Source organism: Sprattus sprattus, assembly GCF_963457725.1.
Source record: "Sprattus sprattus genome assembly, chromosome: 18".
In the NCBI taxonomy this organism is placed as follows: Eukaryota; Metazoa; Chordata; class Actinopteri; order Clupeiformes; family Clupeidae; genus Sprattus; species Sprattus sprattus.
This window is the reverse complement of record NC_137916.1, coordinates 23,996,561-24,022,223: the sequence shown is the minus strand read 5'-3', so window position 1 is coordinate 24,022,223 and position 25,663 is coordinate 23,996,561. Positions and strand designations below refer to the sequence as shown.

The 25,663-nt window shown below is 41.5% G+C and overlaps 1 protein-coding gene across 1 annotated transcript; it reads right to left on the bottom strand.

Moving 5' to 3' along the window:
- Positions 1-2,659: 2,659 nt before the first annotated feature.
- On the bottom strand, positions 2,660-19,225 carry LOC308379316 (integrin alpha-M-like; the record flags this gene model as incomplete). The annotated part of the gene is made up of 30 exons (XM_080856402.1): positions 2,660-2,755; positions 2,895-3,005; positions 3,188-3,301; positions 3,520-3,630; positions 4,423-4,509; positions 5,086-5,184; positions 5,922-6,000; positions 6,088-6,174; positions 6,533-6,612; positions 7,330-7,428; positions 7,798-7,939; positions 8,862-8,935; positions 9,383-9,514; positions 9,823-9,971; positions 10,731-10,876; positions 11,521-11,654; positions 11,940-12,152; positions 12,472-12,618; positions 12,825-12,949; positions 13,094-13,217; positions 13,358-13,437; positions 14,834-14,984; positions 15,236-15,386; positions 15,614-15,756; positions 15,864-15,991; positions 16,392-16,506; positions 16,627-16,697; positions 18,085-18,188; positions 18,464-18,569; positions 19,189-19,225. The coding sequence occupies 30 exons, from the start codon at positions 19,223-19,225 to the stop codon at positions 2,660-2,662; spliced, it is 3,435 nt and encodes a 1,144-aa protein (XP_080712528.1).
- Positions 19,226-25,663: the final 6,438 nt, after the last annotated feature.

The window sequence follows — 25,663 nt, the reverse complement described above, 5'->3', positions numbered from 1 at the left end:
TGCTGTCACCAGGGAAGGAGGAAGAAGGACCTCTGATTGAGGACCATCAGAATGCCTGTTTAATTTATGCCTGTTTAATTTAATTTCTTATATTGTTTTAATTCATCACATGAGCTGTGTCTCAAATAGCATACACCCATTTCCACATGAATGCATATGAAGAAACACAAATACTCATACTTATATGATCTCTTTCTATATTCACATATATATTACATACTGTCAGAAAGTGCCTACGTTTTACTAAGAATTCTGCTGTAGAAACTCTCCTCTAATGGTACAACCTGCCATTTCAAATATAAATCTTTGTTATTTTTGTGGTCTTGAAATGTTTCTCCATATCATGAATAATTTCCTACAATAACCAACTATTTCTAAATATGAATGCCATGAACTGGACCCGGTACCTCAAGATCAGTGTGTCCCTATGTCCAGCCGTTTTGTGTTGTGTGTGCCACGTTCCGTTTCTCTTCTCATGTGAAAACTGAACCCTTCCTCATGCAGCCGCTGAGTGCGCTGAGCTAAAATAAGTACGAAAAATGTCCCACCCACCTTGTGTGGATGTGGCAAGTACTAGGCTACAGGCTAGGACTGTAAAAAATAACCGATACGTATCGATATCCTTTTTAATCGTGTAAGATACAACTACATCGATGCGTGAAGTCCCGTATCGTTATTCAAATGACATGAACCGGTGTTTGCCCGATTTAAAAGTTATGAACCGGTTCACAAGCGTTTGTTTCTCCGTTAAGTTGCTACGCAAAACACTCACTTGCTGACATGTTGCATTTGATCTCAGTCAGAACAATGACAGCCTCTCATTGGCCAAAGCCTGCATTACATAAGCCAATTTGCGAATTCAATTAACTATAGTATAAGGTTTCTAATGGTGAATGTGACCTACTATAACTGTTATTATCAATATATTGAAGGCCTGAGGTTGTTCAAATTATTATTGGTACCATGTGAACTTTGTATAATGTGTATTTCTTCATTTTCTCTGTATTTCTTCATTTTATATAATTAGTCTTTTTGTATATATTTATCACATTCTTGGATTATGCACCTGGTGGAGGACAAATCAATTTTCAACTACAGAGTTTTGTCTCCCTGCAGCTCTTTCTGCATACCCTAAAAGACTCTTGACACGATAACCCTTTGACATTTGGTGGCAGCAGTGGGTTTGTGCGTGAAGCACAAGGGTGCGCTTCCCGAAGGGGAGGGCAGTGTGATGATGTGTCGTCACTACACATGAGTGTGTGCTCTGACTGCCATGCATCGAGCATAGCTCTTTGACATTTGGTGGCAGCGGTGGGATTGTGTGTGAAGCACAAGGGTGCGCTTCCCGAGCATAGCTGTTTGACATTGCAGTCAAAGTGCAGGTTTTGCACCCTGTAGACCTGTGTTCAAGTCTGGCTGGTGTGACGACTCTCTCCTCTGCGCTACACTGTGCAATATCAGATGGCTGTTAGCATGAATATATTGAGCATCCACCATTCTGCTGATAAGTGTCCTGCTCAGGGTCAGGTGAATCCTGGTCATCATTTAACTAATTTTCATTGTTTGGCTGATTGCGTGCGCGGTTCGTCCCTGAATGTCCTCTTGTGTCTGTCACGTCACACTCCTCCCATGTATCAGTCTCCATTAGATCAGTTGCATCTGCAATATCTGCACCAATGTCATAATGTATGTGACTCTCATCTGCCAAACTATTCAATGCATCATCAAAAGCTGGTTTATCATCCCTTATGGTTATGTCCTAATTCTCTGAATGTTTCTCTTTCAGTTTTGATGAGGCCCTCAGTACTTTGGTCATATAATGGTTTGGACCTGGTAATGCCCTGTAGAATTCATTCTTGTTTTGATACCCTTGGAGGAGTTCTGATGGAGAACATTTCATACAGTGATCTTGACACCATTATCTCAAGCCAAGGCCATTGATGTGTGGCAAGTCTTTCAGCTGGTTGAGATTTCCATTTTAATAATGCTAGTTTCAAGATGACTTAATGTTTATTTTTTTTTTTTAAATATTTTTTATTGTATATTTCACCATAACTCACCAAGATATATACAAAATAAAAAGAGGAAAATTGCCCTTTGAAAAGCTATAGCATCCATTTAACACTACTGTAAATACTGAACTGTAACAAAACACTAATATGAAGGGTGATAATACTGTATTGACAGATCATGATAATGATAATCTACATGGTGTCTCAAAATGGTGTATTTGACGGCACTTAACTGTCAATGTCTGACCATTTTTTTCCTTTTCTATGGGTGGTGATCCCATCAAACAGGTAAAAAATGTTAACAGTGGTCTTGTCTCTCTCATGATCAGGGTTACAGAAGACAATGCAATATACACACCTGTTAAATGCATTTAGTTTCTCTCACAGAAATAACAATGCTGAATAAAATCTAAATAAAATCGTTATTAATAATGACGCTAGTATTAATGAAGCAAACTCTCATCGCTGCCTGTATTTTCCAGAGCATATAAACACAAAATACCTACATCCATAAGGAGGGGGCACTATGGGCTGTATGTAGATATGCATCTGGCTGTGCAAGAATAAGCTATTTCACACTGCTGCCTGCAAAAACTGGCATGCACGCACACACACACACCACAGAAACACATACACAAACACAGCTGTTATTCTGCTACAGCTTCTGGTGGTTCCTCTTCTCCTTGTGCTTCAGCTCCTGCCTCCTCTAGTTTCTGTTGGTACTGACTCTTGAAGAAGCCCGACTGAAATTGAAAGACAAATATGAAGGAAAGAAAGGACAGACAGACAACAGGCAGATAAATATATGGCATAAAAGAGAGACAGAGTGAAGACTGAAATAAAATCGAATAATTGCAAAATTCTATATTGTTCATTGGTTACCTTGGAGAGGCCAGCTGTCATGAGAGCCAATAGGATCAGACCACCCACTACTCCACCAATGATCTCCTTAGTTAGATTTGGCTCCTCGTAGACCTCCACAAGTGTCTCAATCTACAGGGAACACACACAACAATGCAATGTACTCAAACTACAAATTCACTAAGACTGTTCCCCTTTTGTCTGTATACATAATCATATCCCTTTAACATTGTTCAGCAACACCATTTTAAACTCTAAACTTAAACTGTTTGATTATGCAACTGCGACTTTTTGACTATGTGCTCTGCTGTTACCCTGGTGACAGGTGCAAGGCGTGAGGAGTCTGAGGAGTAGAAGATGTATTTGTTGTTGTCGTACTCCAGCGTGGCAGAGCTGACCAAATGGAACAAAGCAGAACGCAGTCCAGTCTGAGAGAAACAACAAGAAAGAAGGAGAGGAAAGAGATTATAATAATAATGAGGAGAGGAAGGATACATTTAATAAAAATTAGAAGAGGAAGGAGATTATAATAATACATAATGCATTAATAATAATAATCATAACCAATGCAATTCTGTGTCTGTTTTCAACACATTATTGAACAAAGATAAATCATTGTAACCCTTTAAAGTAACAGAGTCAGCACCTGTTCAATCCATCCTGAGCTCACGTTCCCTGAGATTGTGTAAACTCTGCGGGCGTCTCTAGTCATGTATGAGGTACACCTGAACTCCAGACACGCAGCAATGGAGCAGTTCTGATGAAGATGACAGATGAACAGCAATGTGACAAAAATCACATCCAATGTCAACGATATGTAACTGGAAAAACTGTTGAAAAAAAAGCATTATGTTATAAATGTAAAAAGAAACAAGAAAAGAGGGGGGCAGAGAGGTGGATAGTGAAGTAGTGAGCATGTTCTAGGGTTCCGTTTCAGGGGAGCATGTTCTAGGGTACGCTTCAGGTGAGCATGTTCTAGTGTGTCCTTCTGGTGAGCATGCTCTAGGGTGAGCTTCAGGTGAGCATGTAATGGGTACGCTTCAGGTGAGCATGTAATGGGTACGCTTCAGGTGAGCATGTAATGGGTACGCTTCAGGTGAGCATGTAATGGGTACGCTTCAGGTGAGCATGTAATGAGTTCGCTTCAGGTGAGCATGTTCTAGGGTACGCTTCAGGTAAGCATATAGTAAGTACCCTTCAGGTGGGCATTTTCTAGGGCACTCTTAAGGTGAGCATATTATGAGTACGCTTCAGGTGAGCATGTAATGAGTATGCTTCCGTTGAGCATGTAATGAGTACACTTCAGGTGAGCATGTAATGGGTACGCCTCAGGTGAGCATGTAATGGGTACGCTTCAAAGAAAGATCACTCATGGTCTCCCAAAGAAGGGATGTTTGAACTTTTTAAAGCATCATAACTAATCCCCTTATCACAATAAACACTACAAGTACTACTTGAAGAAAGTACTTGGAGATGTATCTATGTAAAACTTTAAGTAAAATGCTAGACCTTGAGGTCCTGTGAAATGTTATAAAGTTCTGCTAATCACCACATCAGGCTCCTTGTTGTCCTTGAAGGTGTGCTGCAGGTCTGTGATGGTTGGGCTCTTCTCACCCCCTCTAGTGCATCCCTGGATCTAACAGAGGATGAAAATACACAGTCCATTAAAACTATTATTCAAAACATAAACAGATTATCTCTGAATCAAATGGGCAATGAAAAAAGACATCCCTGTACTCCCTGGGAGTTAAATTGAGTACACAGAAACTTCACAAAAATATCAATATATTGTTGGGAACAACAATTTGACTTATTTTCTTTCAATATATATGCAATTTTCATGAACATCATCTGCAGCTACTTATCACTGTGGCCTGCATGTTTTCTATTATAATTACAGGATATATACTGTATATAGGGAGCTTGTGGTGGACTACCGGCGGAGCTGGAGGAGGAGCCCCCTAACTAGAGGCTGTTGGGGAGGAGAAAACGCGGAGGAAGCTGGGCTGTTTTTATTTTTATATGTTGTATGTGTATGTTTGATTCCTATTCATGTTGTCCCTTTTATTCACTTCATAGTCCTGCTGCTACAACCTGAATTTCCCTAACGGGATTAATACAAGTTTATCTTATCATATACTATATAGTAATTATATACTGTAATGTATATTACATAACAATTATAATAGTGTTAATATTAATGAGTACGCACATCTAAACTGTCCACATTTGTCCAGATGTTTTTGCCTTTCAGTTTTACTGGAACATGTATGATGGTCGTCAGATTGAGTCCTCTAAGGCCATTTGTCACCTGTGATAGAAAGAGAGACAGACAAACAGAGAGAAGGGGGCGTGGGGACAGAAAGAGAGGCAGAGGAAGGAAAATAGAGAGGTGAACTAAATAGTGTGGATGAGAGCTGGATCAATCTCTGTGGATATGATTGTACATGTTTTTGTTTTGTTGTAAACAGGAAAAGATGTAAAAAAGATGCAGGGTGCACTGCCACCCTCGAACCTAGCCTATGGCTTATAACCCAACAGGCTGCACTGCAGCCATCATGCCCATGCCCATAGCCCCACACAACAACAACAACAGAAACACCTCCGTGAGCATGTCACTGGGGTTATCAATGGACACCTTCTTTCGTCAGTGTTTCACTGAATTAGACCCATAACACCCGCTGAAGGCTCAACAGTAGTGTGTTTCACTGAATTAGACCCATAACACCCGCTGAAGGCTCAACAGTAGTGTGTTTCACTGAATTAGACCCATAACACCCGCTGAAGGCTCAACAGTAGTGTTTGGCATCCCAGACCTGGCCCCCCTCCATGCTAACAATGGGTTAGGAATGTGATCGGAATAAAGATGATAAATATATCATGCCATTCTTTATACATCCAATGTTTATACATCCAATGCAACTATACCACTAAGTATATAGTCCATCTAATCTGACTTATTAGGTTACAAAGTAACAGAGATTAACACAACTTTACAATTTCAAAGTGTAGTGTTTTGCAAGTACAAGCATCAGTGGTTTACTCTACCTCTAAATTCTGCATCACTGGCCTTTGGAGGTCGTTATTACCGGCGGTAAAATTAATGTAGTTTGTTGTGTCATCAAATCTGATTGAACAAGAAATGAAATAGATTTTTTTTTAAAACTGCAGCCTGAGAGAAATACATTTTAAGAGTGTTTCAAAGAACTCTGACCTTTTCAGTATGACATAGATGCTGTATTTGACCCCAATGTCCAGAGACTTGGACAGTTCGCTATCAGGAGCGTGTTTCTCGTTGTCACTAAAAACAGATCATAGTTTGACTCAATGGGCAGCATGGGCTTTAAGCCCTAACATCTCAATACCTGGGTAGTGAAAAACAGATGTACTAAAATATATGGTCAACCTGTACTACCGTTCAAAAGTTTGGGGTCACTTGTTTTTCATGAAAACATACATGAAATTAGTTTGAATAGGAGATATAGTAAAAGGTTAGAAATAATGTTTTTTAATTTAAATAATAATTGTGTCCTTCAAAATGTTCTTTTGTCAAAGAATCATCCATTTGCTTTTCTTTCGAAAAAAAGGAAATTCCTAAGTGGCCCCTAACCTTTGAACGGTAGTCACATTGGGCCTGTTATTGTGGGTGTAGAATTTACCTTGAAGCCTGGGCCCGTATGGTGACTCTGTCAGCAAATTGACTGTTGCCGTCAATTCCATACTGAACAACAAAGACAACCTGAAAAATATAATGAAAATATTATCATTATAATAAAAATATAATTAAATAATTATCGTTATAGTTAAAGTAGAATTCCGGATCAATTGCCTATCGCTTACGATATGCTAGCGGCTAAAACTAACTAAATCTCTTGAAATGTGCTGACTTTGACATTATGACAAACTAGTTAGTCAACAACTGTCCTAACACAGTCAAAGATCAAGCAAGTGCAACCCAAGACAAAGCAAGACGGCAAATAAGCTACTTACTAGTTCGACAGTGAAAAAACGGGCGGCTTCAGGCAATCCTACATTTAGCAGTAATATGCCTATGAACCCTGGTGGCGATTCTCCATATTAAAAGTCATTGTAGTGCCCCAATTTTTTTCAAGCTGTTATTTTAAGGTAAAACTGCTTATCCTAACCCTAATCCTGAAGTACAATTGTTGCATAATGCTTCTTTAAAATAAATGTAAAAATCTGGACTAGGCTTTTGCATTTTCACATTCCTTAAGTCTATTTTGTATATATAAAAGGATAGTGTGTACTGTATGTGTGTGTGTGTGTGTGTGTGTGTGTGTGTGTGTGTGTGTGTGTGTGTGTGCTTTCTATTGTGATGAAAACATTTGGCTCAGTTGAAAATAGAATTCAGCTGTGAACAGCGCCCTCCACTGGTGTTGACCAGTTATCACCACTGATAAAGTAAAAATCAGAGCATGTACTCAGTTTTTCTTACCTTTTCACCAGCCCTAAGGATGGGTCTGTTGATGCTGCAGTCAGTCTTTCCCTGGGTGGATCCATCTGGACTGTCTAGAGAACTGCACTCCACTCTGCCCTGTCACAGCAAACACAGACACGAGCTTAGTAGTGAACATTCTTTTCAATAGAATACCAGTATTATCATATGTAAGGATAATGGATGACAAAGGGTTTGACTAGCAGACAATTCTTGGTAAAGGTCCTGTAGGAGAGGACGTGAGAGTAGGACAGAGACACAAACACATATAGTCACGCAATCATAAAGACATATATACACACACACACAAACACACACACACAAACACACACACACACACACACACACACACACACACACAAACAAATGTCTTGGTGAAGGTCCTGTAGGAGAGGACGTGAGGGTAGGACAGAGACACACACACACACATACATACATACATACACACACACACACACACACACACACCTGGGTCTTGGCGAAGGTCCTGTAGGAGAGGCCATATGGGTAGGACAGAGACACACGGGTGTTGTAGGAGTTTTCTCCCTTATTCTCCACCATCACCGTCACATTCATCTCCTGTGCAATGCCCACCTCTATGGCAGAGGACCTGTTTGAACCAGGCAACAGTGCTCTCAAGTACCCTTCTACGAGGAGTCTTTACCAAAAAAAGGAACTCCTTGCTTATGGTTCTTCTCAGCAGATTCACCTGCTGGTCAAATGTGTGTGGTGCAAGGCTATGGCATCCTCAATATGAATTACTGTCAATTCAGGTTTGAATGATGTTTTCACCCCCCAGTGAGAGTGTCGTCTTGATATTCGTTTTGCTTTCATGATCATGCTGCATTTTGAGCCACTGATTTCGTTACATCCAGGGTAAAAATACCTCCACTTGACATCCCATAATGTAAGAGTAGCATTGGTCGTCCTGATTGTGGAGTTTGCAGTGTATCGGTAAACCAGCTGCAGACAAACATAGCTGCAACATCTACAGTGTCTCTGTTCTCTCTACTTCGTGTTGCTTAGGTCTGCTAGTGGTGGTTCAGTGGTTAGCGTCGCCGCTTTCTAAATGTGGTCATTCATTCGCTTAAAGTGGCTGCTACAGAACCAGATCTTTACCTGTTACTCTTCATGTTCCCAATAATCTGTTCTACAACAAATACTTCCAACGCTGGCTCTCTCCATTTGTATTCACTATCAATCTGATGTTTCCTTGAGTGTATGTATACATATATACAGCATGTATGCAAATGTTAGTTATACTGATGCATGTATGAACTTATCGGCTTGCTTCTTATTCTCGCCTTAGTGCTTGCTCCAGGGAGGTTCAGGCTCTGGGGTCTCTGAGGCGCCTACACACAATTTCAAGTGCTACTGGTGCTTTTTAAATACAACTGAACTGAACACTCCACAAATGTACTGTATGTAGCACCATCTTATTTAAGAGATGCAACAATGATTGATGATCCACATAAGGTTTATAAGGTTTACACAGTTATTGAAGAGCCTTTTTCGATCTTTTGCAGACTTACCCAGAAAAGTTGATGTCAACTCGTATGTTGTCTTCACAGACTTTGTCTTCTCCACAGTCGATCTCAAAATGTAACTGCGGCACATAAATCAGTTGGGCTCAGACAACGTATTAGGCTATTAGTAATGACAACACACAGGCCTTGAAAAAGTAACTTGTACAGCACTTGGACACACACACATGCAAAGACATTTTCATTTAGCAGACGCTTTTGTCCAAAGCGACGTTCAAGGGAGAGAACAATCAAGCTTCGAGCAATAGAGTCCTAGTGTAACAATAAATACTATTTTACATAAGAAATAGAAAAAAAAGTGCAGTTAATGTTACTGTTGGAAGTGCAAGTAAAGTACTAGAAGAAGTGCAAGTTAGGAAGGGAGGTGCTCTCTGAAGAGTTGGGTCTTCAAGAGCTTCTTAAAAAACATTGAAACATTATAAACCGTAGTCCAGAGTGCCATGTTAGTAGGTTTAGCTTCAAAAACAACCAAATGTAATGATGTCTATTAATGAAAATCAATCAATCACCTTGTGGTCTGTGACTTTACTGGACCCGCTGGCCAGCTGTGGTACAAGGCCGTCTTCATTCTGTATAGGAACCCCCTCAAAGGAGACGATCACCTGGACGTCTACAGGACTCAGAGCGTCCTCAGGTAAGCACTGGAGGACACAGGGAGCCGGGGTGGAGGAAGGATGGAGGGAAACATGGTGGGTGAGATTCAATGAAAATTAGAGGATGCAAATCGATATTTATCATATTAACACATTTAGTGATAGCTATGTATACATGTAACGTGATTGTCTTGACCCACATCAAAAATTCCTTCATATCAAATGTATTTACATAAATGTGTTCAGTGTGTTTGAGGGCCTTTGTCCTGAGAAGGGATAACATGGTAGTTTGCCTTTCACTGTTATAGTCCAAGCAGACCCAAAGCAGTTGCCCTTTCTAAGGACTGCAAACTAACCTTCACGAAGAAAGGATGCCGGAAACAGTGTTTTTGTAGTGACACTTGGGACTGGAAGGTTTCCTCTTTTTCCTTGTCCGTGAAGTATGCGCGAGTCCGTTGCCGGACATAATCCAGCTTCAGGGTGTAGCTGAGTTTTGCTTGCAGGTCTAAAAGAAGAACAAGCTCTCATTCAGTGCCATCTCTTACACCTCTTAGTCACACATTTGCTGGTGTCAGCGATGGCTTCTTTTGATTAGGATTTGGTATCGCCAATCTCACGGTGAGGATACTAGTCAGTAAACTCCAGTGTAAGAACTGAAAGTGGATATAAGATAGCATTCATTGCAGAATAAAGTCAACTCTAGAGAAACTCTAGAGCCATTAAGTGTGTCCAAACAGTACATCTGAACGGTCTGAACTTGATGCGTCTGAACCGTCTGAACTTGGCTTGTCTGAACAGTGTTAAATTTGACTCCATTTTCTCTATGTTGCTTGGAATCATGTGGGTATCATGTGCATATGCTATATCGCACATATGTACATATGTTATATAATCTGATACGTGAATGAATCCATCCGTTTGCCCCTGATTCTCTCTTCTCCTTCTCTCCTCCCTAGCTTCTGCCCCCCATTCCCCTTTCCTTTTCTATCTCTATCTCTCTACCTGTCCCCTCTCAAGCAGATGGGTTCCCCTTTTTGGTTCCTGTAAAAAGGGAATATTACTTGCCCCAGTCACCTTATTGCCTGCTCTAAGTTCAGGCTCTGGGCTCTATAAAGTGCCTAGAGACAATTTCAATCGATACTGGCGCTATATAACTACTTGAATTGAACGTTTTTTTTCCAGACATGCACAAAATGAGTAAGGAATAATGAACACAGTGCATGTTTTGAAGATGAAGCGTTGACGGAGCATATGATGACCGTACCTTTGAAGTTGTCATTAGTGGCCTTGGTCATGCTGAAACACACTGATGCTGTGATCTGTTGGGAATCCGTGCAGCCAGAGATAGAGGTGGGGATTTTGGGTGGGGTAAAGGTCACTCTGGTCACCATGGATACGATGGGCCTGGACCTGACCATCAGAACACAATACAACAATCATCTCAGAAACATAGAAACACACATGCTTACTCACTGACATACACACACACACACAATTATTTATGTCACACCAAGCAACAGTAAGGTTGTGTGGGTGAATGTGTATGTGCGCACGTTTGTATCTACGTGTGTGCTTTAAACTCACACTGAACACCATTGGTTTTACAGGTTAGTTTGGACATTTGAAAGCTCATTGGTTGTATGTAGTGTATGCATGCCCTGTATGTGTGTATGTAGTGCATGCAAGCCCCTGTATGTGTGTATGTAGGATATGCATGCCCCTGTGTGTGTGTAGGTAGTGTATGCATGCCCCTGTGTGTGTATGTAGTGTATGCATGCCCCTGTGTGTGTATGTATGTAGTGTATGCATGCCCCTGTGTGTGTGTAGTGTATTCATGCCCTTGTCTGTGTGTGTGTATGTGGTGTATGCATGTCCCTTTGTGTATGTAGTGTATGCATGCCCCTGTGTGTGTGTATGTAGTGTATGCATGCCCCTGTGGGTGTGTATGTAGCGTATGCATGCTCCTGTGTGTGTGTAGTGTATTCATGCCCCTGTCTGTGTGTGTGTATGTGGTGTTTAGTGTCTTCATGCAGTGTGCCGTTAATATGATTAACCTGAGCAGCAGAACTGCTCCTTTGGACCCGACTGCAATGTCAGGCAGCCCGTCTCCACTCTGATCCAAAGCAGACTGGGCCACAGTCAGGCCAAAGAACCGCAGTCCGGACCGCACCGATGAACCTGCAATCCTCTGTCATGGACAACGCGACAGAAAGAGAGTTAAACAGAAGTACTCATAACCACACATCACTTAGCTGTTTTCTTCAGTTATGACCAAGGTCACAAACATGTCTATTTGTGTCCACTGTGGTTTCCTGTTAACAGTGTGACTAAAGTCACTGTATGACACGACAAAGACATTTTGCACAGGTCCATGCTGCAGTATACATGTATAATGGCCCAACAACTACCATGACTACCAGTTAATCATTCATGTATTTCTGTCTGTCTCACCCTATATCTCTCCCTCTCTCACCTGTGAGTAGTTGGGGTTCACTCCTCGTTTCCGCCCGTTGAAGATGTACACGCTGCCCTGTCTGTTATCCTCCAGAGGAGCTCCCACTGCCACATCCCTGATCCCATCCCCGTTCAGGTCTGCCAGGCTGGCAAGAGACGAGCCGAACCTCCCCCTCTGACCCTCCATCCCCAGCAGGGACACACCAGTGTCAGACACCTCTATGTGAAAATACTGCACGGAAAAGATGAAAGTAGCCTATGTGTGTATCTGCCTCCTAATGGTGTGAGATTTAAAGCACATTATGGGCACGTACCTTTACCTTTGGTCTTGGCATACGTACATATGAAATAAGTCCATCAAACACACTACTGTTCTTTCAATTATGGTAGAAATAAGACACATGAACCTGACTAAGCATACCTAACAGGCCACTTATGTATGGGTGTACAACATGAATTATAATATGAAATCTTTGACCACTGCCTGTGATGCTCTCATAATTCATCACTATTCATTAGATATAGATTCCGCATGCGGACTTTTCTCATACCTCCTTGGTGAATTTATAGACAAACACTTTCCCCTCTCTTCCTCCTTCTGTGTGCATGGGGGCAGACGCCAGAATCAGATCAGTGTTGGAGTCTCCATCCAAATCCACCACACACACCTCTGCTCCAAAGTAAGCACCGATCTGAGACTGAGAGAGAGATTATGTTATGTTAATGATGATTATGATGAAGCTGGTGACGTTTAAAGGGTTGCTAGGTAACATTGGCACCTTTGCTAATTTTCTTTTTGTATATTTGTGTATATCGCAGTCTAAACTGGTGCCAAGCTTGAATGAGCACCACGCGTTTTTGCATTTATATAATATATGAGTTGTTATCACAGTGACCTCAGTACCTGTTTGAGCATCTGTGGGTCTTCTCCAGGAAAGAAGACCATGAGCAACCCCTTGTGTTTATACCTGGGGGCTCCCATAACGATGTAGTTCTGTCTGTCTCTGCTTGCTACAGCCATCGAATAGCCTGGAGAGGGTTTAGTAAATATGACAACAACAAAATAACTGACTACTAAGTTTCACTTTTGCATGACACTATGTAAATTAGACACACAAAGCTCAAGATGGAAGAGTATAAAATATTTCAGTGCCAGGGTGAGCAGTCTCTCACCCAGATAGCTGTCAGGAGTGACCTCATGAACCCTCCTAAAAGGGTTGGGCGTCCTGCTGGACAGAGGGATGTCCTGGTAACCCCCCCTCCACCCATTTGCCCCAATCACACTCACTACAAACCTCTGCAAGGGAAAAAGCATCGAAACACACAACACAGGAAGTTCCAGCATTACATATACATTACTTGTTTAATAAGTCACAATATGATACATTTTAAAACTAACTTAAGTAACAACAAAATTATTTAAAAAGCTGAACGTACTTCTGGTCTAGACACAAGAGCTGCACTAAATCCATTCTGGGCAAATTCCATATGGGTGGAGTCACCAGTGGTTTGGGTTCCTGGGGTACAAAGAGAGGAAGGATACAGGAAGCAATAACGTCAACCTGCTCCTACATATGACTTGACCACCATGCTTCCGCTGCAGTGTCTTACTGACACAGTGAAAGAGTTTGTGTGTAAGTTTCAAGCTATTTTGTGCAGGTATATGCTCTTTATATTTTTCAGAGGTATTGGGGATAAATAAAAATAGCGAGCTAACTTACATGTGAGGGAGAGAAAAAAACACCAGTTGTGTCCACTATATACCACCAAAATACATCAGTTCAGTAGTTTTCACGGGAGCGTGCCTACATTCCCACAGCCCTGTGTTCCCACATTTCTAATATTCATTACAAAATTAGGCCCTATGTTCCTAGTTCCCACATTTCTACTCCTGCCTGGTAGTTAAGGGTTCACCATTCCGTAGCTGGTGATATGAAGGAGTTAGCTAGCTTCCAAACTCTCTTGAGCTCAACACAGCTACTCCAACATGGGGTTGCTGTGGAGTGACAAACCCTCATACCGAATTTAAACTCACCTCCATGAGTACAATTGAGACACAGCATACATTTAACTTTCTATAATTGTTTAATGAACAGTACACATTCAAACATTCTATATAAGTTTCAGTATTTACGCAATTTTTTGTGCCTTCAAAGTCCTAAAAGACTAAAATTACTATAAGCACACAAAGGATGTGCCAAAATGATGCCAGGGAACAGCACAAGCCAGGGAATCTTTCAACAGCTTCCACAACACAGTGGCTGACAGCGCTCCAGTATGACTCGATATCTCTATCGTCATCATTATACTCTCCCTTCAGTCAGGCCAATGTGAACTCTAAGATCCTCCACTTGGGTCACCGTCGCGGGGGTGCACCTGATCTAGCTATTTTTCAAACATTTTTTTACATTTGTTATACTCAAGCAGAGTAACAGACAGACTATTTCTGACCATGGGAATACATTCTCTGACATATGTAGATGTTGGTAGATGTCAAGAACATGCAAATTGAATGTGTAATTGCGGAGGAATTTATCATTTACTTTAGGCATGCATTTGTAGGCGTTTTTGTCCCGAAAACGGCTGGGACTTAACAGGAAATGTGGGACCATAGGGTTTAATTTTCAGAAAATCTAGAAATGTGGGAACATGGGGATTCATTTTTCAAAATAAATCTGGGAAGTGGGAACAAAGGTCTGTGGGAACTTAGGGCTGTGGGAACATAGGGCTGACCCCATTTTCATCACTGCCGACTGTGCTTTGTTAGTCTTTTAAGGCAAGTCTGTCAGCTGTTAACTAGTAAGGTCCTTGGTTTTATAGCAAAAGTCAATAATGCCTCATTAGGGTAAAGGTGTTTCTTCCTCTGGTTGTAAAAATAGTTGCAAGTGCTGACCAATCTGAATGTGCCCATACCTTCAATGGCAATTATGCTCTTTTCCAGGGTATTACTAATTTTGTTCAGTGCCTCAAAGCTGTCCACTTTAAACACATGGTCTGATTCTGGTGATGATGCTATGCTCCTGAGCTCATTTCTTGCATTCAGGGAGTTAAAAGCATCGCCAACCTGTCACATAAGGAAGAGAATTAGCATCTTACATTAGGGGATAATTAGCTCCTTACACCAGAGCAAGTCCTATGTTTGTTTTTGAAATTGTATCTAAAAAATGTCCTGTTGCACAACTGGAAGAGCAAGGTGCTGGCAACACTAGAATCATATAATAACATACTGACAGAATGCATATCTGGACAGGACTTTAAATGTCATATGAAAGGCATCTGCTTAATGAATAAATGTAAACATATAGCTCCTCATACCCCAACAGCGTATCTAATTATGTTCTTTCTGTCAGCCAGTGCTGTGGCATCAGGATAGTCATAGGAATCATGGGACTGCCCATCTGTGATGACAATGAGAATCCTGTTGGCATCCGATCGCGCTCCAGCAGGGGAATCAAACACATTGTTCCTGTGCAAATTAGCAACAGGCTCATGATAGACACTTCAGATTATCATAAACTATTATAAACTCTTCATGAACAACCAACAAAGTTATTAAGTGCTTATGACTGAGTGATGAAGTCCCACTGCCTTTTTAACATTTTAAATGAGAGAGGATTAGTATTGGAGAGAAAGTCTGCTTGTCCAGGGGGCAAATTAAAACTGTTGAAGGTTTCAGGTTCATTTAAGACTTACACAACTACCCGGATGCCCTTTGCAGTATTAGTGCCTCCTCCTATCTGCTGGATTTTGTCCACCTGACGGTCCCATCCTGTTCTTTGAAACTGGTTAAAATTTGTGTGGATGGTGCAGGACCTGGAGTACTGTGCAACGGAAAACTGCAGGAGGGGACAAACAGCTCAGCAGGTAAGTGTAATGTCAACTGTAAATCTACATGGATTGGTATAAATAAGGTTATGTAAGGTCAGGAAAGAGTCAGGCTCACTTTGGTATTCTGCTTTAGAAGTTTTCTGATCAGATTCTTCACAAACTCTTTCATGGCAATGAACTGGTTAGTATTCACACTTCCAGATCCATCCAGTAAGAAGGCAATATCTGTAGGCTTTGGGCAATCTGAAGAGGGAACATTTATAGCACCGCCATTTTACAAATCTTATTCAGAGTGTCATCTTTTTGCTAAGTATGCTACTCATGTTCAAATTAAGTCATACTTTCACTGTAACCCTTTCAAACAAGGTCTTTTAAAAAAAAGGTTTACTCCGATTTAAGTTTCCTAATATGTGTGGCCATAATAAACTGAACAATGCAATTTAACTGATTAAGCGTGTTATATGATGTTACAATCTAAATATGATAAAATAAGAAGGACCTGGACCTGTGTGGAAAATGTTGAACTGAAGAAGAAGAAGTTTGTGTAGAGAGAAGAGAAGGTAGCAAACATTTTGGAAGAGCTATGATACTTCTTCCTGATACTAGCGTTTTGTATGAAGGAGAATTGTGTATGTAGTCCTACCTTCAAGAGAAGATGGTAGCGGTCCATCTGTTTTAAGTGATGGACTAATGCTAAAACACATCCCGCCATAGAGATTGATGCTGTCACACTCTTTAGGGATAGTCGGACCACAAACCTGACCGACAACAAAAGTAAGAAAGGGTAAGAAAAAAGAAAGTAAAGCACGGGAGATAAAGAGTGTTGGCAAGGAGAAAGACTGACTGAGAGATGGGATGGGAGGGGAGGGGTGACCTACCACTGTCTTTGGGGACGTCTCAGTCTTGCTCATCGTCAGGCCAAGGGACATATTCACTCCATCTGAGGGAACTATTGCACACACAAATGGAATTTAGACAAATATAGTATAGAGCAAAGCAACCACAAAGGGGATAAGATACATGAGGGACATGCCATACGTCTGGGACACTAATTAAGATATTGGAAATTAAAAGAAATTCATTCAATTCAATTCAGGACAAGTTGACTGAAGGTTTGGGAATTTCAAATATGAAACTAGAAAATGCATTTCCTGAAGGAAATACCAGTGCATGAAATGCAAAGGTTAAGAAAGGAAGAAGAAAAGAAAGAAGAGTGAAAGAAGGAAAGAAGAAAGGAAAGAAGAGTGGAAGAAGGAAAGACAAAAGGAAAGAAGGGTGAAGAAAGGAGAGAAGAGTGGAAGAAGGATAGAAGAGTGAAAGAAGGAAAGAAGAAAAGAAAGAAGAGTGAAGAAAGGAAAGAAGAGTGGAAGAAGGAAAGAAGAAAAGAAAGAAGAGTGAAATAATGAAAGAAGAAAGGAAAGAAGAGTAAAGGAAGGAAAGAAGAGTGGAAGAAGGAAATAAGAAAAGAAAAAGAGTGAAAGAAGGAAAGAATAAAGGAAAGAAGAGTGTAAGAAGGAAAGAAGAGTGAAGAAAGGAAAGAAAAGTGGAAGAAGGAAAGAAGAGTGGATGAAGGAAAAAAGAAAGGCAAGAAGAGTGGAAGAAGGAAAGAAAAATGGAAGAAGAAAATAAGAAAGGAAAGAAGAGTGGAAGAAGGAAAGAAAAATGGAAGAAGAAAATAAGAAAGGAAAGAAGAGTGGAAGAAGGAAAGAAGAGTGAACAAGAGTGGCTCTGGATGAAGAGATAAAGAGAGAGTGAAAATATTGAAAAAAGGAGATAAAAATGGAGTGAAGAAGAGAGATTGAGTGTGAGAGAAAGTTGACTGAGAGAGAAAGATGGAGAGATGGAGAGAAAAAAAATAGAGAATGGATGGTGTCTTAATGTTCCTAGTTACAGTTAAATTGAGAGGGACAGAGAGAGAAGAGGTTCCTTTGATTTGGCACAGGTGTCAGTAAAGCACAGGTGCAAGCCAGTTTAAAGACCCTATCATGATGTCATAATGGCCCAATGTAAGTCAATGGGAGAAATTTAGATTCGTTTTCCTTTAATATCTTAAAAAGTATAAAGTTTAGAAAAGTGAAAAATACATAGCATAAGTGTCGTTTACAAGACCTATGCAACAACGTTTGAATGAAGTTTCTACGTTAAGCGGTTCGGGCTGAATTAATCACAGAAAAAGGTAACAAGAAGAAGAAGAAGAAGAAGCCTAGGAATAACAATACAGGGCATTTCATGCACTGTAATAACTGAAAGCTGACTCAACACAAGTGTGCCTCATACATAAAATATATATACATCAACATATAACTGCTATATACTGTACATGTGTTAATACATACCATCTATTCGTATAATTGAGCAGGAAGTGGGTGAGACCTGGCATTGGTAAACTTGTCCCCTCCTGTCCACACGGAATTGCTCTAGAGGGGCACTTACCAACAGACTATAGAGGAAGAATTTTGTAAACAAAATTAATATGAAGCAGCACAGATGACACATTTCAATTATGTCAGTGAGTTTCATTGATTATGCTGGCAGACTATATAGGAGGATAAAGAGGAAGTATTATAGATTGTATTAATGATGTTAGCGACGTCATTGATTATGCTGGCAGACTATAGAGAAGGATAAAGAGGTATTATAGATCGTATAAATTATGTTAGTGGCGTCATTGATAATGCTATATGAGCATCTTCTGGGTGTTCCTGCCATTTGTACCGTGATGCACTATCCTGGATCACTCTGTAGCCAAAGCCCTCGGCTGGTTGGCTAATGTGTCTCCAAGAAGTAGACTCAATGTTGAAACATGCCACCATTTGCAATGCTGATGAGAAACAGTACAACAATAAAAAAAAAAATGTTTAATCAGGATAGACAAGCATTTACCATTCCAAACATATTTGAACTTTTAAAAAGAAGTAGGTGGCATGGGTATCTGGCAGAGCTGTCTGGATGCAAAATAGTTTTCATGTAAGTGTTGAAATAATTCACATAAATATGGAGCGTCAATGCGAGACAAACTGTGAAATTACTATTCATATGTCTTTATGTAGCTCCATAATTTCCTTTCTGATAAAGTCAAAGATGGGAAAAAGCCCAGCATAACTTTTGGTTAAGTCTCTCAATTGTAAATTCAGTACATTTGAACAGACAAAGTAAAACAAATGAAATGTCCAAGACACACATCTCTCTCACACTTCTGTTTCTTCTGCACAGGTTTCATCTGCAAATTGAGTATATTTAAACCATCTCCAGTCAGATTTCAAGTAGACTACATGTTATTCTCCATAGCCAAACATGTCATAAAAAAATAGTATATATTCAAGACAAGAGACAGGCTACCTGCTTTTCAAACACACAAATGGTTGTGGCTGTGGTTTCAACTGATTCATTAGATTTTTTCAATACAAAGAAATTAGATGATGGTTATATCCACAACTTACCTGAAAAGAAGCACAAGGTGAAAAATGAGGCAAGCATCCTTTGTCTTCAAGTTGGAGCGAATTATGAGACAAGGCTATGGTTGGGTGGTTTATATAGCAGAGAGTAAGGAAATGAGAACACAAGAGTGGGCAGAAATAGAAAGAGAAAGAGTTAGAGTGACAAAGAGAGAGAGAGTGAGCGTTAAAGTGACAGAGGGAGAGAGAGATAGTTAGAGTGACAGAGAGAGAGAGTTAGAGTGACAAAGAGAGAGAGAGTTAGAGTGACAGAGAGAGAGAGAGTTAGAGTGACAAAGAGAGAGAGAGAGTTAGAGTGACAAAGAGAGAGAGAGAGAGTTAGAGTGATAGAGAAAGATAGAGAGGGAGAGATAGAGAGAGCAATATCTTGTAACACTTCACAAGTGACAATTCTACAACAAATGCTTAAAGCATCAAAAGTTTCAGTAGTTTCAGTGGCCTAACTAAGACATGCATTGACACATTGATCCATTTACTTTTGCCATTTATTTGACAGTCATAAGGTAAAGCTGTTGTTCCGGCCCTCGATTACAAAACTACAAAATGATTAGGCTGGGGCTAATTGGATTAAGAGGTTGGTTTTAGTATCCTGGTACTTACCTCCCTTACCTTAGAAGTATGTGGTTAGCTACAAAATCATACCCAAAAAATTGTAAAAACCTGCGTATTTTGCCTAAGTACTAAGTATTATCTTAGCAATAACTCATCCAGAGTTACCATTCAGTTTTTTATTAAATATAGGATATTACTGAAGGAAGTATAGATAATGCATTATGTGCTCAATTCTCAGGGTTTATACAACGTTTACAAATGCTGTTGCAATACTGCATAACTCCTGACATAAGTTCTCAGAATTGTGAAAGTGTTGATTATCACAAACCAAATTCAATTTAGTTGAATTAAAATGACAAAGCATGTTCTGACAACTTTCAGAAATAAAGTGTCTTTAGGCTTTGTCACCTTGGCATTACGCTGATGATGCATCGGGTTTTAAACTTGCTTTTGCAGGACACAAGTTGGTGATGGAACACTTGAACATTCACCTAACATACCAGAAATACAGAAATACAAAAGAGAAGTTGATAGGTTTGCAACTTAATTTGCAGAATCTGACTGCTCAGAAGCGCTTGTATTTTTGGATACAGTGGGGTGCTTTCAGTTCCCATTAGTGTGGCGAGTGACCTAAAACTGTGAGAGTGCAAGACTGGTTGAAACAATTTGCAGGAGATGTGTGAACTCAAACGCACGACTCAGACAACAGTAGTAGAGTGAAAAAAACATTTTACTTATCCGGGTTCGGTACACAGTAAGGCAGTCCAGAGTAGGCAAACAAATCCAAAAGGGCAAAGGCAAAAGAGAAGTCATAATTCAATCCAGGGTCGGAAACATGAGTAATCAAAACAATACAGACAGGGAATAGGCAGGAGAATGGTCGAGGTAAAGTCCAAGGTCGGCAAAACAAGAAACTTAAATAATTAAAGTGAACACGGAGGAACACTCGAGAAACACTAAGAAACCACGGAGAAACAAACACGTAACATAAATGACGAAGACTCAACGAGTAACAAGAATACACCAACTATATACACCGTGGATAACAAGGGACAGGTGAAAGCAATCAAGGCGGTGGAGACAATGAATGGCAGGGGCGTGCGGACTCACACACGAGGAAACAAATGTAAACAAACACAAAACTGAAACACGTGATAACACAAGGGAAACGAACTAGGAGACAGAACGGGCAGAATATCAAGGGGAGGGCATGAGGAGTCAGACACGAGGAGACAAAGGTAAACAAACACAAATGAAGAACACATGACAACACAAGGGAAACAAACTAGGAAACAGGACAGGGACAGAGCACAGACCTGACATAACCCCCCCTCTTAGGGCCGGATGCCAGACGGCCCAAAACTATCCGAACAAGTCCACATAGGGTGGGTGGAGGGGTCAAGAGCAAGGCAGGTGGGCAGGCGGGGACCAGACAGAAGGCCGGCTAGGGACCAAGGGTCAGGCGGCCGGCTCGAGAGGACGGCCGAACAGGAGTGGAAAGTCAGGCGGTCGACAGGGCGGGTGGCCAAACAGGGGCAGAGTGTGTGGTGGCCGGCCGGGTACGCGACCCAACAGGGACAGAGTCTTTGGCGGCTGACCGAGTGGTCGGCCAAAAAGAGGCAAATGTTCTGGCGGGCGACAGGGAGCCTTGTGGGGGATGAAGAGGCCACAACCAGCCTCCTAACCGCCTGGAGTGCCAGATTCACTGGGGATGGCGGTACCTGGGACAGGAGCAACTTGAGTGGGGAATCCTGGCGACAGGGGCAGGAGTGCCTGGGACAGGGGGTGGGACGCCTGGGACAGGGCAACCTGGGACAGGAGCAACTTGAGTGGGGAATCCTGGCACACTCGAGACAGGAGCAGGGGCGCCTGGGTCAGGGGCAGGGGAACCTGGGACAGGGCTAGGGGCGCCTGGGACAGGGGCAGGGGAGTCATCAGCAGCAACGCTATCAGGAGGTGCTGCTTGAGCAGTGTCGGCAGATGGTGCTGCTGGGCCTGCATCTGGAATGGATGCAGGAGGTTCTGGGTCGGCAGCGGTTGCTGCGGTGGATGGGTCGACAGCGGTGGCTGCGGGGTCTAGCTCGGCAACGGTGGCTGCGGGGTCCGGGTCGGCAGTGGTGGCTACGGGGCAGGCCTCAGTGGCGTCACCATCAGCGATTTCGTCAAATGCTGACAGAGGCTGCTTCAGGGGTGGTAGCAACAGAGGCTACATCGGGGGCATCAGAGGCTGCTTCGGGGGGCGGCAGCGTCACAGGCTGCTTCAGAGACAGTAGCAACGGAGGCTACATTGGGGACATCATAGACGGCTTTGGGAGTGGCAGCGTCAGAGGCTGCTTTGGGGATGGTAGCTACGGAGGTTACATCTGGGGCATCAGAGACGACCTCGGAGGCGGCAGCATCAGAGGCTGCTTCGGGGGTGGTAGCGACAGCGGCTACAACGGGACCTTCAGAGACGACCTAGGAGGTGGCAGCGTCAGAGGCTGCTTCGGGAGTGGTAGCGTCAGCGGCTACAACAGGACTTTCAGAGACGACCTCGGAGGTGGCAGCGTCAGAGGCTGCATCGGGAGTAGTAGCAACAAAGGCTACGTTGAGGCCATCAGAGGCTCCTTCTAGGGCGGCAGCGTCAGAGGCTGCTTTGGGTGCGGTGGCATGCACTTTATTCACTACTGCACAAAAACTAGACACGTTTGCAAAACTAGACGTTTGCAATGATGTAAGTTAAAGTAGGTAAAACAACTTTCGCCAATATCTCCGTAAGGGAGATGGGTTATGTGCTCAAATTTCCTGGGATCAAAGAAGACGTTAGTATTCATGTGCAAACTAAGAATCACGTCTCAGGATTGCTGCGCATGCAAGTTATTTCGGGTGTATCAACTGTACCCATGTCTCAACTGTACTCATAACACTGTCATATAATTATGAGTGCTTTGTTCTCCGCATCGCCGACATTACTAAAAATGTAGGCTACCACCTGGTGTTTGCAATAAATGACTCGAGAAGGTCTTGTAAATTAATTATTCCTTGTCGGCTGAATCGGAAGCGCTCATACAAGAACTCTGATGGAAAAATGGATCTTGGCAATCGCAAAGAACTCTCTCACTACGCTAATCAAACTCTTTAATATGACTTCTTGGTCAATGGGATCCCTCCTTTTGACGGGGGTGTGGCAAGCTTAGCCAGCTAAACTTAGGTTAGCCTGCCCTGGAGCAGGTTAGTGCTAAGTGATATGTTACTATGGTCATTTATCAGAAGTTGCTTCGCCGGACCAAAAAAAGGGGCGCTTTCTTTTTTTAGCCTGGAATCTAGCTTGCTAAACCGCTTAGCGAGCTACGCCTAACAGTACCCTGGTGTTACTGAGCGTAAGCCTGACTCTCATTAGTGAGTGAGGCCTGGTGTTACTGAGCGTAAACCTGACTCTCAGTATTGATTGAGATCTGTCTCCACTTTGATTCTTTGGAGCAGAAGGAGCTTGCTGGGGCTCTCAAATGTGGTCAGACTGTATTTAATTTCTTCCTCATTTAGGTTATACACAGGAAAAGATGCTCAATGTATTGTGCAATTGGTTGAGCACTTCCTACAGCGACCAGTCCTCTCACTGTCACACGCAAGTACTCATAGCCAACAACTTAACCAATATAGCCATGCAACCATAGCCTGAATACAAAATCTGTCCTGTGCATGTTCTGACAACTTCCAGATATAAAGTGTAATTTGGCTTTGTGACAACAAGCTGGACACAAGTTTGCGATGGAACACTTACCAGCATTAATATAGCATTCCAACCATACACAGATACAAAATAGAATTATCTAGTATCTCCCAGATCTGAAACACTTTTTAAAAAAATGTATTTTGATATCTTTGTACAAAGTCTGGTGCTTTAAGTTCCCCTTAAAGTAAAGTGAACTTTCGATACAGGTCCCATCGCTGTCGATGTTCTGAAAGTCATTCAACAATGTATTGGAACTATTCACACTACTAAGATATAAAGTGTAATTTGGCTCTGCCACCTTGACAACAAGCTGGAGACAAGTTTGCGATGGAACACTTAGCAGCATTAATATAGCATACCAACAATACACAGACACAAAAGATAATTATCTAGTATCTTCCAGATCTGAAACATTTATTTTGTTATCTTTGTACACAGTCTGGTGCTTTTAGTTCCCCTTAAAGTAAAGTGAACTTTCGATACTGGTTCTAATCGCTGTCGATGTTCTGAAAGTCATTCAACAATGTATTGGAACTATTCACACTAGTAAGATTTTATTGAGATTACAGAAGCCATGAACATATTAAGAGGCTATCATTATAAAAGTAAGCAGGTTTTGGCTAAAATGTATAAAAACATAAAACCACAAGCTTCACAGACCCCATTTCCCCATCCTTATATTCTCTCTCCACAACCCTTACGGCAGGCACATGCACAGACATTTTGGGGGACAGGTGCTCAAACCAAAAAAAGGGCACCCATCGCCAAAAGTATTTATGGCATTAAAAATAATAATAATAAATAAATAAATAAATAACACAGTAGGATATTTTCAACTTAGATATTTATTTTTGTTAACAAACTAACTCAAAATATCTCCTGAACATTACTCAGTCATTCTTTCCTCATCTGTGATGGGCTTCTCTGAAGCAGGTAGGGTTACTGATTCTCCCTCATTTGTTTTACTGATTGATGATACTGAGAGAGCTGCTACCCTGAGCTGCTTGCTGCAGTTCCCTAAACTTCTGCTTTTGGAGTTCTCTTTCCTTGGCATTATGCTTCACATTTTGTAAATGAGATAAATCAATGTTGTGCATAATCATCAAGAGTGACTTACATAATCTCTGTAAGCTGACAACACAGTACACACACATTGTTTTTTTACCGTTTTCTGACTGAGTTTAAGCATAAGCAGCATTACACTAATAGTATACCACAATATACCTCACCAGACTGTCATGTAGCTCAACTTAAGACCTACCTTTCATTTAAATAATTATTTTAAATTAAACAAACCTAGTGAACTTGTTTAATTTGTAGAACAGTAAAATTGCCTTTAAATTCTCTGCCTGCCTGCCTGTACCACTCTCCCTCTCCATTAAACACGACAACCGCAGTAAACAATTGTACAAGGCTTTGAAATCACGGATTTAGTGAGTTTTGTGTTCGTTTTAGGAAACGACAGACCAGTTGCGACGTAATGTTTTCAGTGGCGCTAATGTTGTGGTTAATTTATCACCAAACAACGTCGGGGGATTGCACAAAAACCGTCATTACCTGTTTGTCTGATGCTGCGGGTCAGGGAAGAAGTAGGCTGCAGACGTTTGGCCTGGCGCTCAACATTGCATAAGCACTAAGCGGAGGAGAAGGAGGAGGGAAGGACGCAGCGGGGGCTTGTGAGCGCGGCTGAGCACGTTGGGGCGAAATTCTCACAAGAACTTAAATAAATGCCCCGTCAGATATCAAAACACATTTGGGGAGAATTGATGACAGAGAGAGAGTAATTTTTATTCCTAAATCTTCATGAATCAAGAAAGTATTTTGCTCCAGCAGAAGGGGCACTTTTCTCATCCAGGCCAAAAGGGCAAGTGCTTGAGCACCACTAGGGGTCTGTCTGACTGTGCACATGCCTGCCTTACGGAATGAAAAATGAATGGAATAGTATCAGTGACAGTATCTTTCACACACAAAGGCAGTCCCAAAAGCTGAACACAGAAACATTCAGCAAGAACCGACTGAAGAAAAACAAATAAAACAAATAAAGTCTGTAACAAAGATGAAAACCTATAAGGAAGTGTATACAAATAAAATGAATACATACAAATGGGAAGTACATATGAGAAGTACAAATGGGAAGTACTCAATGTAAACACTCAAGGGGCCCCCACCCCTTTCCCCTAAAGTTTACAAACATTA